Source organism: Camelus ferus, chromosome 16 (genome assembly GCF_009834535.1).
Source record: "Camelus ferus isolate YT-003-E chromosome 16, BCGSAC_Cfer_1.0, whole genome shotgun sequence".
NCBI classification, from domain to species: Eukaryota; Metazoa; Chordata; class Mammalia; order Artiodactyla; family Camelidae; genus Camelus; species Camelus ferus.
The window spans coordinates 48,714,738-48,729,420 of NC_045711.1; the positions used below are offsets into that span (position 1 = coordinate 48,714,738).

The window sequence follows — 14,683 nt, forward strand, 5'->3', positions numbered from 1 at the left end:
AGTTCATGAGAAGAAAGGCATAGGAAATTCCCACCAGGGGCTCTCTGTTTCCGGTGAAGTGGAAATTCTCACAAGCTTCTCCCTCCTGAGGTCCTAATGGAATTGCATCCCCTACCTGCCCTATCCCATTGGGAGGACGGTATTCCTCTCGTCGATCTCTTCAGCCCCTAGACTAAGAAAGTGAGCGAGACGCGAAGCCTTGGGTTCTTTTACTCCTTTCTTCTCTCACAGATCTCTCAGAAAACTAAACCGAAGAGCGCGCGGGGAAATGGCCACAGACGGGAGACACGAAGCACCAGCACGACGGCAGCCGCGTGCGAGCGAGGGGGCGGGGCGCTCGCCTCCCGCGCACCAGCCCAGGGCCCGGCCCTCTGGCCTCGCCTCGCCCCGCCCCGGCCCCGCCCACGCGCCCTGCGCCCGGCTCAGGCGCGCGAGGCCCCCGAGCACGCACGCGATCTCTTGCGCGTCGACTCTCGCGGTAGCGAAGGACGGATAACGGGGCTGACCACTGGCGGTTTGCTCCGCTGTGCGGAGGAGAGATGGGGAGGCGTCGTGCCGGGGCTGAGGTAGAAAGGAGCCCGCCCCATCGACGCCTCCTGCGACACTAACCCCTGAACCGTGATGCGAGCGTGGGTCCTTCTCTCCGCGGTGCTCTGGTACCTCGCAGGAGGTGGGGCTCCTCCCGCCCTGCCCCCAGGCCTCTCCCCTCGTCCCCATCCTGCCTCCTCTGCTTCGCCCCGCCCTGCCCGACTCTGAGCCCTGGCTCCTCTTCTACGTAAAAAGTCAGTGGTTTCTTTCCTCCGCAGTTGGATGGCAGCGTTCTTCCATAATCACTAAGGAAGGCTTCGTTTATGGCAAAGTGGGACGCCCAGGTAATAAGGACCTCTTCACTCGCAGAGTGTATCCGAAGAGCCGGGGGTGCCGTGGTTCTGCTAACGTTCTTCCCGCGGAGGGAGATGGAGCGAACGTTTATTGAACGTCTGCCGTGTGCTCGGCACTTCCCGATGGTTACATCGTTTCATCTTTAGAGCGACGCTGCTGCACCTCAGTTGTATCTCCTTGCCTAAAGCCGCACAGCTTGTAAGGAGCTAGGATTGAATCCACACCTCTTTCTCTGACACCACCTTACTTCCAGGTGTCCCTGTTGCTTAGCAAAGTGCGAGGCCCACTCAGAGGAGTGCTTTCCGGGGCTGGAAGTCCCTCTGTTTGGAATGCCCTTAGCCCTTCCCTTACTAACCAGAAATCCTACACATCCTTTATGGCTCAGCTCAAATGTGAGTTGTCATTGTGATGAAACTTTCTCACACTCCCCAAGGAAAATTGGTTACTAAGGCTAACTTTAGGTAACTTTAGGCCAGTTCATAGCATTTGTCAGGTTTGGAATCTCTCCGTGTTTGGAAGGAGACCCTCCCCTTCCCTGCCACCACCAAATTGTAGGATGGTGTCTTCATTATGTTCAGAGCCTGGCGTTCAGTAGGCTTTAAAACTAGTATCTTGTGGGCCTGTGTTGTTTCCAAACACATTATTTCTGCTTCCATCAAATCCGAAGCAGAATAAGTTACTGCCGAAAATCTTCCTTGTATGCTCCACATCGGCTTAATTATTGTTCCTAACAGAGAACATTTATAGTTAAATATCAAGTTTGCCTAGGGGATGACAATGATCATCTTTAAAATAGTTTCGCAACCAAAAAGATCGTTTTCAGATCTTTGAAATGATTCCACTAACCTCAAAAGTTTTTGTTTCTGAAGGTTCTGAATCTGTGCGTTAAAACCAACTTGTAAATGTGTTATGTACTTTTTCATAAATAACACAATAATATCACAGAAAGAAGAAAAAAATTGACTCCCTAGCAGTCTAGAGTTTTAAAAATCTACTATGAGAAGCAAAAAGGACTTCAGCATTCTAAGTGTTATAATTATATGCTGATTTTTAAAATAGTGAACTCCAAAAAGAACTAATCAAAGCAACTTTGGGACAAAATGGTAGGAAGTGTATTTCTTAATTTAATTTTGCTATATAATGTAGTTATATATTGTTGTATTTTGTCACAGTGAAATTATATGTAGAATTACATCACAATAGCCCAGTCCTTCTCTGTACTGATTTTAAACGTGCTCAAAAGGAAACGGTGGACCCCACCTATTTATGGATTGGGCCTAATGAAAAACCATTAACAGGTAAATCATTTGATTTTAATATCTCCTTTTTTAAATGATTTAAACACTTTTTAAAGAAATGCACTGTCACTTACTGGAATAAACAAATTGAAATTTAATTTTAACTGCAGTTTCACTTACTCCATAGTTAAATCATATTTATATTATGGTCTTACTTTCTCCTTATGCAAAAACTAAAGCAGTACTTTTTGTACGTTAGTCCCCAGAGCTGTATTAGTTCAGAAGTTTTTATAAAACCTAAAATTTATCCTTGTGATAAATGTGATAAAAGCACCTGTGGTAGGAGAGGTGGTAATTAATATATAATTTGTCATGGTTAGAAGGGTTTCTTGGAATATAAGCATTATTACTTCCTGTCTTATGTGAAAAAATTGCATAGTGTCACAAAGCAGTGTAATCTCCCTTACTGAATTACTGGCATAAATCCATCAAAATTAGATGCCAAGAAATACATTAAAGAAAACCAAAATATATTTCAAAAGTGTACTTATATCCTGTAGTTTTCCATTGAGCAATACCACAGAATTAAGATTTAGTTGAAATCATGAAGTTAAAATAGCCCATTAATTTTTAATTTTTTGTATTTATTTGTAACCTCAAGTTTACGAAATAATGTGTGAATTGTTACATGTTAAATAACCAAGTAATTTACTACTTCTGTTTAGGAACTAGTAGGATAAATATAACTAAAACAGGAAAGCTGCTGGTAAAAGACTTTCTGGAGCCTTTGTCCGGACTTTACACATGCACTCTTTCTTATAAGACTGTCAAAGCAGAAACCCAAGAAGAAAAGACAGTAAAGCAGAGATATGACTTTATGCTTTTTGGTAAGAATACAGGCACAGTTTAACTTATACATTTAGTTTGGGTCAGAATTAAGTATATGGTTTCTTCATTTAGTGAAAATGAGTCTGTTATATATAATCATTATGACTTACAGAGTATTTGGGGAGTATTTGACTAGGAGAACTCTAAAATTGACATCAAAATAGTGTGTCCTAAATAATCCTCTTTCTGCGTCCCACTTCCCACTGTCTGCGTATGCAGGCACAATCTACTTTATCACAATATCGCCAGCTAATTTAAAAATTGATGCTCATATCTATAAAAGCAAATTAATGATTCTTTTCACTGGACTGTGCTGATAGCAGTGACACTTCTATAAATTAAGACCCTCCCTGACAAAATCTTATTTTTTTCTTGACACTTGTAACATATATATAGCCAGCCCACAGAAGCCATATCTTCACTTGTATGAAGTAGATAATATATTAGATGAAAATAACCTTTTTTCATTAAAGTTATTAGTTTTTTATCTTTTTGTGAGGACAAACTGTTAAAATATTTTATTAGATAAAGTAAGTTTCTGTGCTGGTTTGCAAGATTGTGGGATTTAATATTACCTGTTATTTGAAAAGTAATGCTAGGCATGATTGTTTTTTATTCTTATCTTTTAAAGCCTATCGGGAACCTGATTATGCATATCAGATAGCTGTACGTTTTACCACAAAATCTTGTGTAGGAAAATATAATGATCTGCTTTTTAAAGTGCTGAAGAAAATCTTGAATAATTTAATTTCTGATTTGTCATGCCATATCATAGAACCATCATATAAATGCCATTTTGTTAAAATTCCAAAACATGGCCTCACTCATGAGCTGTTTATAGCCTTTCAAGGTAAAATTTTTTTAATGTTTCTTTAATTTTATGAGTTTAAATCTTGATTACAAAATTAATTACCATATTAATATAAGATAGCTTACAAATAGTAGGCCTTAAATGTTTGTTAAGAACTAAAGTGTACGGTTGGTCTTAGCCTGGTTGTGATTTTAAAAATTAACACATTAATTATTTACCTTCATATTTACCTATGATATTTGTTGCTTTTTAGAAGTCAATTTCATTTTATAAATATGGCCTTTAAGCAGCTAATATTTAACTTATAACTTCTTATAGAATTTTAAATTGTATTTTTGAGAACTTAGCAAAAGGGAGAAACCAAACTAAATTTATTTCTATTTATTTAATTTATTTTTTTAATGAAGTATAGTCAATTTACAATGTGTTGATTTCTGGTATACAGCATAGTGATTCATTTATATATATATATATATAAAGATGTTTTGTTTTGGAATAGGATATCTGCAATATTATATAGCTCCCCAGGTTAATATTATATATATATATATATATATATATATATATATATATATATATATATATATACACACACACACGTACACACACATACACTTTTCATATTCTTGTTCATTATGGGCCATTACAAGGCACTGAATATAGTTCCCTGTGCTATATACAGTAGGACCTTACATCTATTCACTCTAAAGCCTTGTAGTTACCTCCAATAGCCCCCAGATGGAGTGAAATCATAATGTATAAATTATTCAAATTGTGAACCTTTCCTTTATTACTAGAATGACACAGATTAAACACATGCACACATGCATACTGAATTCAGCATTTGGAGCTTTACTGGAATGTTTGTAAGTTCTTAGAATCCTTTTGTGAAGATGTTGTTTTTCCCCCTCCAGTTAATCCTTTTGCACCGAGGTGGAAAGGTACATGCAATGAGTCTGTTGACTGTGAAGATACCACTAATCATAATATCCTCCAGGTAAGAATTTCAGTGTAAGGGGAAAGTATTTGAATAGTCAGTAAAGCTATTTAAAAACTTAAAATATGAAGTCTTACTGATTTTTGGCTTCATTTCAGTTTTATAAACAGATTCTGAGCATCTTGGCTGTTTTAAAGATGTTTTGTTTTGGAATAGGTTATCTGCAATATTGTATAGCTCCCCAGATTAATATGATGTATTTTCCCTATGACAGAAGGATGGTTCACTGGTCTTTGTTCTCCAAATGATAACTAAGCAGCAGCTTGAAGAACAACCTTACAATCATGTCATCCCAGGTTAAGCCAGTAGTTCTTCCAGAATTGTATCGTACTGATGATAATACCTGCTCTCTCCTTTACCTCCTCAGAGGCTAAGGACATAGTCTAAAAATTTCCTTCACTTTCCTAGTCTAGTCCCTGAGCCTACACCCGTAATATTATGCATGGTTTATGGGAATCATTTAGTTATTACTAGTTAATTATTTAAACTTTATGCTCAAAAGATAAAATTTGCATCATTCGTCTGTAATGCTGATTAGAGAAAAGTTTTGGTTTCCTTGGCTCTTTGGAATTAGAAGTAAGGAACTCCCAGTTATCTACATATGGAATAGACATGCTGCAAATATTTCAAAACAAGTGTTTTTAACCTCAATTTAATTTTTATTAACCTTTGTACATATAAATTGACAATAATTGATAAAGTCTAGGCTAGACTAATTTTTAATATTAACACACATCATTTCAGGAATTCTTCTGCTGTGTAAAGCACAGCATGCTTATACTGCATTTCATTGCCTCTGATACAAGAGGAGAAATTTGGTTCACAGTTTAGTAATTGTACTTCTCTCTGGTATTTTTCAATCTTAGGCAAGAGATCGAATAGAAGAATTTTTCCGGCGCCAAGCATATATTTTCAAGCATGACTTTAAGAAGACTCTACCAGCTATGCATTTTGTGGACCACAGTTTTCATATAATGCGTATGGATAGCTGTCGTCCAGGCTTTGGGAAAAACGAAGGTCTGCACAGCAATTGCGCTAGTTGTTGCGGTAATTATAAAGTATAAATATCTAAATATTTAGGTTTTATAGTCAGAATTCACTTGGCATAACTGATTTGAATCTTTATAGTGATTCTCTTCCCAAAAAACATACTTAGTTAAAGGGAAGTAAAAATTCAAAGTCCAGATTTCTAAATATAATCATCTTCATGTATATTAATTCTGCCTAATGTAGTCTTTTGTATTACAAAACATTTCTGTGGTATTCTGGCTTAAGCTACTATACTGTGAAAGACAGCAAAATGTTCCTACCTAGAAACTGGAAATAGGAACTAGAAAATGAGAAATAGGAGCTCATAAATGGAGCACTGCAGAAGATACTGTAAAATGCTGATACTAAAGGAAAAAATAGCTAAGATTCTAACTTCCTCCTACCTTTAAGATCATCAGATAACAATGTTTAAAACTCATGAATAATCTTCCATATGTTAATTGGCTGAACATTACTCAGTGTAACATAGGTATAGGGATGGTGTGACATTGACGGCAGTTGGTATTCTTGGTATAAAATACCTCTAAGTGAAATAATAATCTATTCCATTGTGTTTTCCTCTGCAGTGGTTTGTAGTCCTGGGACGTTTAGTCCTGATGTCGATGTTACATGTCAGACTTGTGTTTCCACGCGTATCTACGGAGCTAAAACTTGCCCATAAACTTCAAAAATCACAATGTGAAGACTAAAGGTGAAAGCACTGTTCTTGCTTGTGGAGGTGGGAGACATAAGATGACTTGCTCACATCCCAGAGAGTCACAGATAGTTCCATTAAGTAAGATCAGTAAGATGATAACATTGGAAAACATACATTTTAGAAATCTTAAAAAGATAGTCGACATGGCATTTCTAAGAAGGCATTTAATCTAATATCACCAGCATGCAAAGGAAAGTGTAAGTATCAGTGGATGATTTTTAATGAAATATGTTTTGTTGTTTACAAACAAACAGTCTGTACCTAAGACTATATTAAGGTCAAGAGTAGCAAAATATAATGTAATAAAAACTTTATACTTCCCACATGTTATTTTGTTTGATATCACTCTTGTATGATATAAAAGCATATATATTACTCTTATAATTAGAACCAAAAAGTTATTTATTTTGGTCTCTTTGCTTTTAGATTGTTTTTAGAAAAATAGACTTTATTTTTTAGTATAGTTTTAGGTTTACAGAATAATCTAGCAGATATTACACGGAGTTCCATATACCCTACTCCAGCCCATGCCCTCACCCCTTCCCAGTTTCCTCTATTATTAAAGTCTTACATTAGTGTGATACATTTGTTACAATTAATGAACCAACGTTGATATATTATCAGCTATAGCTCATAGTTTATATTAAGGTTCATTATTTGTATGGTATAGTTCTGTGAGTTTTGACAGATGCATAATGACCTGTGTCCATCCTTATGGTTTCATACAGAACAGTTTCACCACCGTTATTTTAAGCCCTGTGCTTCACCTGTTCATCTCTCTCACTCACCCCAGAGCCCTTGACAACCACTAATTTTTTACTGTCTCTGTAGCTTTGCCTTTTCCAAAATGTCATATACTTGGAATTGTACAGTATATAGACTTTCCAGACTGGCTTCTTTCACTTAGCAATATATGTTTAAGGTTCCTCCTTATCTCTTTGTGACTTGATAGATCTTTTTTAATTACTGGATAATATTCCATCATATGGGTATATAAAGGACATCTTGATTGCTTACAGTTTTTGGTGATTATGAATAAAGCTGATATAAATATTTGTGTGCAGGTTTTTGTACGGACGTAAGTTTTCAGATCAATTGCATAAATACCTAGGAGCATGATTGCTAGATGTATGGTAAGATTATGTTTAGTTTTGTAAGAAACTGCCAAACTGTTCCTACCTTTTTGCACTCCCACCAGCAGTGGGTATGTTTCTTGTTGCTCCTCATCCGCACCAAGTTTTGGTATTTACAGTTTGTTGGATTTTGGCCATTCTAATAGGTATATAGTGATATTTCATTGTTGTTTTAATTTGAAATTCCTCAGTGACATCTGATTCTGAACATCTTTTCACGTGTTTATTTGTCATCTGTATATCTTCTCTGGTGAGATGTCTGTTCAGATCTTTCTCCATTTTTTAAGTGAATTGTTTATTCTTACTGTTGAGTTCTAAGAGTTCTTTGTATATTTTAGATATAAGTTCTGTATCAGATATGTGTTTTGCAAATATTTTCTCCCATTTTGTCCCTTGTCTCTTCATTCTTCTAACAATGTCTTTCACTGAGGAGAAGTTTTTAATTTTAGTAAAATCCGATTTATCAATTTTTACTTTCATGAATCATGCTTTTGGTGTCATGCCTAAAAACTCATCACCAAACCCAAAGTCATCTAGATTTGCTCCTGTTATATTCTAGCAGTTAATACAGTTTCATGTTTTACTTTTAATCTAAGATGGATTCGTTTTTGTGAAAAGTGTAAGTTTTATGTCCAGATTCTTTGTTTTGCTTTTTGCATATGGATGTCCAGTTCCAGCACCGTCTGCTCAAAAGACTGTCCTTCCTCCATTGAATTGCCTTTGCTCCTTTGTCAAAGATCAGTTGACTACATTTGTGTGGGACTACGTCTGGGTTCTCTATTCTGCTCCATTTATTAATTCATCTATTCTTTCATCAATACCACGCTGTCTTGATTACTGTGTAGTAAGTCTTAAATTTGGTTAGTGTCAGTCCCCTGTTTGTCTTCAGTATTGTATTAATTATCCTGGATCTTTTGCCTTTTCATATAAATTTTAGAGTTAAGTTTGTTGATAACCACAAAATAACTTGCTGGAAGTTTGGTTGGAATTGCATTGAATCTATAGGTCAAGCTGAGGAAAATTGACATCTTAACAATTTTGAGTTTTCCTGTCCAGGAACATGGAATATCTCTCTGTTTATTTAGGTTTTCTTTGTTTTATTTTATCAGAGTTTTTTCATTTTCCTCATATAGATCCTGTACATATTTTCTTAGATTTATACCTAAATACTTAATTTTTTGGTGCCAATGTAAATGGTCTTATATTTTTAATTTCAAATTCCAAAGTATTTATTGCTGGTGTTTAAGAAGGCAGTTAACTTTTGTATATTATTAGCCCTGTAGCCTGTGATCTCACTATAATCACTTATTAATTCCAGAAAGTTTTTTGTCAATACTTTGGGATTTTCTACTTGACAGTCATGTTATCTCCAAACAAAACAGTTTTATTTCTTCCTTCCCAATCTTTTTATCTTTTATTTCCTTATCTCTTTTATTGCATTAGCTAGAACTTCCAGTATGATGTTGAATGGGAATGGTGAGAGAGCACACATCCTTGTCTTGTTCCTGATCTTAGACAGAAAGCATTCAGATTTTTACTATTGCATGTGATGTTAGCTATAGTTGTCTTTTTTTTTTTTTTAATAGATATTCTTTGTTAAGTCAAGGAAGTTCTCCTCTATTCCTACTTTGCTGAGAGTTTTTATCATGAATCAGGTATTGGATTTTGCCAAATGCTTTTCCTGCATTTATTAATGTGATCATATGATTTTTTTCATCTTTAGTCTGTTGATGTGATGGATTACATTAATTGATTTTCCAATGTTGAACCATCCTTATGTATTCAGAATAAATCCTTTTAGTTGTAGTGTATAGTTATTTTTACACATTGTTGGATTTGATTTGCTAAAATTCTGTTGAGGATTTTTGCATTTATTTTATGAGACATGTTAATCTATAGTTTTCCTTTCTTATGATATCATTATCTGCTTTTAGTATTAGGGTTATTTAGTGTTAGTATTAACATTGTAGGTATGTGTGTTAGTCAGAGTCCAATCAGGAGACAAAAAATAAAGTAATTTGAACAGGGAAGGTTTAATATAAAGAATTATTAACCAAAAGAGGGGATTAGAATAACAAGGAATTGGATAATAAGATATAAAGAGAACCCTAAAGAATATAGGAATAACAGATATAAAGAGCCTTCCTACCACTAGGACTGAGACAGAGAGTCAAAGAAAGAGCCTCCATCTCCTAGGGCTGAGATCTAGACCCTTATTGAAGAGGGCACAACCGTGGGTCACTGGATGACGTCACTGCTGCTGGAAATTCACTCTCTGGAACTTTCCTGAGATCTACCCTCTGCGGTGCAAAGGAAAGCTCTTCATGGGGAGATTTCTCACTCTGCTGCAAAACCACACTCAAGCACGGAGGAGTGGTTGTTGGCGAAGCTGCTGGCCACCATGCACTGCAGGATATGGACGCTGGGGACACTGCACATGCTGCAGGAGCCTGCCAAGGGAACAACCCAGAATGAAAAGGAAAATTCCTTTCCTTCTGTAATGTCTCTCCAGCATCTTCTGACAAAGTTTGACATTTGGCCAGCTGGTAAAGGAAAATATTTACAAGGCCCAGATCCATCTTCACAAAGCAGGCAAAAAGGATGATGTGTTGTTGAGAAGCAATAAATTGATAACTGGTGTAGTCCAACCCTTTGGCTGCTCAGCTTTCACATGCACCTTTCTACACACGTGTGAATTCTCATACATTGACAAGGCAAATTTATGTTTCTACCTAAGAAGATACAGCCATCCATCTCACAAGTACCTACAAGACATATAGTCCCAACAGTCATTGTTTCTGTTGCTAACTATATTAATTATTCCTCAAGTTCAGTCACAGTCTCATTCTGTTACCTAAGGACTAAATTGCAAAACTTAACTTCCAACAACTTGTCTGTAAAACAAAAAAGGAGAGGAAAGATGAAGATGGGTAGTGTATTAAAATAGACGTATGAATGTAACAAGCAAAAAGAAAATATGCAAAGTTACTTTGTTTCTGTAGTTGGTCACGAGGTTGTAATTGATACCTGTGGCTTCCTTCGTCAAATACTTATTTCATAGTTTTCTTGCCCTCAGCCAGTTGCTCTGGGTTCTTTATCTGATGGAATACCCAAAGGGTTTGAATCCTCATTGTTCTGCCCTTTTTTTTATTGTTGCCATGTAGTTTTCCTTTAACCTTTAGTACTAGGCATTGAAGAACTAAGAGGCACTCCAGAGAATCTCCTGGGTTCCAGACATAGTCCTCCTTGCTGCTGTTGCATAGCAACCCCGTTTCCCTTGGTTATCAGGATCAATCACCCCATCTGGGAGATGGACACCTTACCTTTTTTGCCTGTTGATTTAGTGGCATATGGAACCCAAAATATTCAAGTGGCAGTCCGTTTTCCATTTCAGGGAAGAACCAAGCAGCTCCCATTTGGGGACAAAGATTTCCAGCCAACAGGGTTCAAGGTTGCCAGGATAGGAAGCAAAACTTCTGCAAGTGGGTTATTAGGTGTAATAGTGAGAAGGTCCACTCGCACTTCCACATTTGATTCCTGGACTATTCTGGCCATGACGGAGTCAGCACTATGTATTGGTCTTTGATTCAAAGCATATACTGCATCCTGTAAAACAAAATCCTTTGATTTCAGGGTATTGTCTCCCAACTGACACTGTAACTGGGATTTTAGCAAGCCATTTCACCTCTCAGTTATGCCAGTTGCTTCTGAGTGATGGGGTTTGTAGTAAGATCATTTAATTCCATGGTTATGAGCCCCCTGCTTTGCTTCTTTTGCTCTGAAGTGAGTTTCTTGATGCACAGTGCTGTACAGAATGCCAGGATGGTAGATAAGGCATTCTGTGAGTCCGCTGGTGGCGGTGCTGGCAGAAGCATTGTAAACATGGAAGGGATATGCATATCCAGAATACATGTCTATTCCAATAAGGATAAATCTCTGTCTGTTGTTTGAACAGTTTTATTCTGTTAGCATTAAAAAATTAGGCACACAGGTTAATGAACGTAAAGATATCCTGAGACAGACATGTATTTTTTTTTAATTTACAATAGCATCTCATTTTGAAACAGCAAAATTTTATAAAAAGTTAAGGAACAGAATATGAACATTTTAATGGTAGAATTCTAAGGGGAAACTTTGGCCCCTTTAAGAATTAAATGTTGAAAGGGGAAAGCTGCATGTGCTCCAGAATAGTAGCCAACACACATATACCACCAGGTGCCAGGCACTGTTCCAGACATTTCTGATGCATTCATTCAGTAGCCCTCCTTTTCATCATAGTAAGTAGATACTCTGTTCATATTGTGTAGAGTGCAAATGGAGGCACATAATTGTTAAGCAGTTTGCTCAAAGTCACACAGCTAGTCAGTGGTAGAGTTGGCGTTGAAAGTCTCCAGAATCTAGGCTCTTAATTACTCATTCTGTCACAGTAAGTTTTACCTTAACAGTAATACTTTATATAAGCTCTTCAAACAAAGCGGTTTTAATGGAAAAGTGCCTAGTAGGCAAATAAGATATAACAAAATACAAACTTTAAGCAACCCCAGTGATGGAAAGCTTAACAGTGCAGGTAAAAGGGTGAACTAGTGATGGAACTGAGTACCATGAGATTGCCACCTGCTGCTTTTCGATGTTGTCAGCTCTGGTTTGACTTTTTTCTCCCTTCTCCTTAGAAAATCCCACAGAATGTAGGCACTGCTCTTCTGGTTTTTTTAGTTTCTTTTTTTCCTAAGTCAGGAAGCTATCTTCTCCTTTTGTATTTTGTTTTTCATCCTCCAAAAAAAAAAATGCCCTTTTACTCTTTAGGTTGCTGCCATTATTTGCATCTTAACTGTGTTCACCCTTAGCAAGTTTTCCTTACCCCACAGCTCATGCATCTGATAAATGTTTCTCAGGCCCTTCTTGGCTTCCTCCTTCAGTTCCGTAAGCTTCTTCAGTCCCTTAGAAGGAAGAATGTAGATAAGCTGACAGATTAGTATGATTACCTTTAGCTCTACGAGTGGAAATAGTTTTATAGTCAAAACCAAAACCTGATCTCAAGAAAAAAAATATTTTTGAAGTCATAATAATGGGGGAAAAGCATTTGTATCACTGCCAGTTTTGTGCAGGTGTTAGTGGCCTAGAATGGAAATTATTTTCTCATCATAGCAGACTTAATATTTCACCAATAACTTATTCTTTGGAATTGAAAATTAAGTAGCCAAAGAAAGAACTTTGGTATTTCTCACTGAGCCAGAGATTGTAACTGTCAAGAAGGAATATAACTTCAGCAGCTTTGCCACAATAATGACTTATGTAGGTCTGAAGGATACTAAGGTTGCAGAAACATGATTGGTGCCAAAGCATAGTAGGTGCCAAAGTATAGTTCCAGAGTGGCAGCGTTTATTATGAAGACTGCTAGATATGTGAGTTGAAGTTGGGATAAATAGATACTGTGCTATTGTTGCAGCAAAGTGTGTTACAGCTCAGTGTTATAGCTCAGTTGTGACAGCAACCTGGGTCTGCGGAGAGACCAAGCAGCACTCGGAGGGTTAGAGAACTCAGGTTTATTACGCCAACGGGCCCAGTGGAGTTAACACTCTAAGCTCTGGACCCTGTCTGTAGGTTTACACAGGCTTTTATAGGCTACCAGTCTAGATTTTGCAACATTTTGCAACATCATATGGAAATAAGATATAACAAATGGACCAATCAGGAGTGATAGAAATGGACCAATCAGGAGTGAGCTTATGGAACCAACAGAATCTTAGGGGTAAGTTCCGCTTTCCTAGAAGTAAGCCGTTTCAGAGTTAAAAATTGAGATAATGCCCCTGGGCCAGAGAACCGAATGGTGCTGGCAGGAGGGTAGTGGCCCTGCTTGGGGGTCTTGCCATCTTTTTCATGGGGCTTCCCACCTCACTGTCACTTTGGATCATCCCAGGGTAACACATTGATAATGTGGTATCAGAATCTGGAAACAAATAGAGAGCAATGAAGGTGTCTAGAAACAGGAAGCAAAGAAAAAAGAAAGTGGTTTTAATGACCAACCATTGAATAGATAAGGTTGCATACAACTCAGAGGGTAGAGGAAGCACCTGAGTCCCAATGAACTTGAAGTCCTTTTCTTGCAGATATAGGTCACATAGTTTTGACTGAAGAGCTCTAAGTTAGACTCCTGCGCTCCTCCTACCTCATTTCTGTGGAAGTTTTCTGGAATCTGGCTCACACAGAAGGAAGTCAACCAAATTTTTTAATGCAGCAGAAAGACTAAACTGAGGGTGGAGATATGTGTGTGTGCCTCCGTCTTCTTTCTTATGGCTGAGCAGTTTGAGTCTAATATCCAGTGGTTTTCAAAGCATCTTGCAAGATATGTCTACCCTGAATGACAGAAAGCAAGTGAGGAAGACATCTGCAGTCTACACTGCAAAGGCCCTGGCTTTCAAATTCTAGTGCTGACTCTGTCATCTTCTATCTTTGGCAGAGACCATGTTCTCATTCCTGCTATGGGAAAACTAATACCAGGTTCAACTTCTCTTCTAATGTAACTTTACGTAATCATATAATTTGTGTGAAAGAACTATGTAAACCATAAAACACCAACAATTTGAAGGCTCGGTATTAGCTTGTGGGGCTTATGGTAGATAAAGTGATGCTACACAGCCGGGAATCCATAGCTTTCACCAGAACTTGCATACATTCAGTCAACAAACTTTTACTGACTATAGTTACTGTGCTCAGTAGTCTCGGCCTCTGTCACCAGGGAGGGCACAGACTAGCGTCTGAGACAAAGTACTCCAACTAAGTGCCATTGTAATCTAGACAGCAGTTTAGGAACCTCTAGCCCTTGGCTATTTTTAGGTGGTAGATTTGAGGGAAGATTTCAGAAGGCAGAGGAAGGGTTTATACTTCCTCAACACATGGAAAAGCTTAAAATGGAACAGTAAACATCATCATTCTCTTTTTTTCCCACCACTTTTATTGTGAAATACAACATGCATACAGAAAAGTGCA

At 37.5% G+C, this 14,683-nt stretch overlaps 1 protein-coding gene across 6 annotated transcripts; it reads left to right on the forward strand.

Annotated features, from left to right (window-relative positions):
• Window positions 1–438: 438 nt before the first annotated feature.
• On the forward strand, window positions 439–6,619 carry ZPBP2 (zona pellucida binding protein 2). 6 transcript variants are annotated; one of them, XM_006176339.2, is made up of 8 exons: window positions 439–670; window positions 807–872; window positions 2,055–2,180; window positions 2,846–3,007; window positions 3,640–3,858; window positions 4,734–4,816; window positions 5,683–5,863; window positions 6,433–6,619. In XM_006176339.2, the coding sequence occupies exons 1-8, from the start codon at window positions 622–624 to the stop codon at window positions 6,525–6,527; spliced, it is 981 nt and encodes a 326-aa protein (XP_006176401.1). In that variant the 5' UTR covers window positions 439–621; the 3' UTR covers window positions 6,528–6,619. The 6 variants fall into 6 exon arrangements, with proteins under 6 accessions (XP_006176401.1, XP_032313822.1, XP_006176402.1 ...); XM_032457931.1 differs by having other exon boundaries at window positions 5,683–5,833; XM_006176340.2 differs by lacking the exon at window positions 3,640–3,858.
• Window positions 6,620–14,683: the final 8,064 nt, after the last annotated feature.

Excerpts from the sequence above, each read along its gene's own strand:
- ZPBP2 (XM_006176339.2), top strand. The coding sequence starts at position 622 with ATGCGAGCGTGGGTCCTTCTCTCCGCGGTGCTCTGGTACCTCGCAGGA. Across the intron at positions 671-806 it reads GCTCTGGTACCTCGCAGGAG|TTGGATGGCAGCGTTCTTCC; the intron begins GTGGGGCTCCTC and ends TTTCCTCCGCAG. Across the intron at positions 3,859-4,733 it reads GCTGTTTATAGCCTTTCAAG|TTAATCCTTTTGCACCGAGG; the intron begins GTAAAATTTTTT and ends TTCCCCCTCCAG.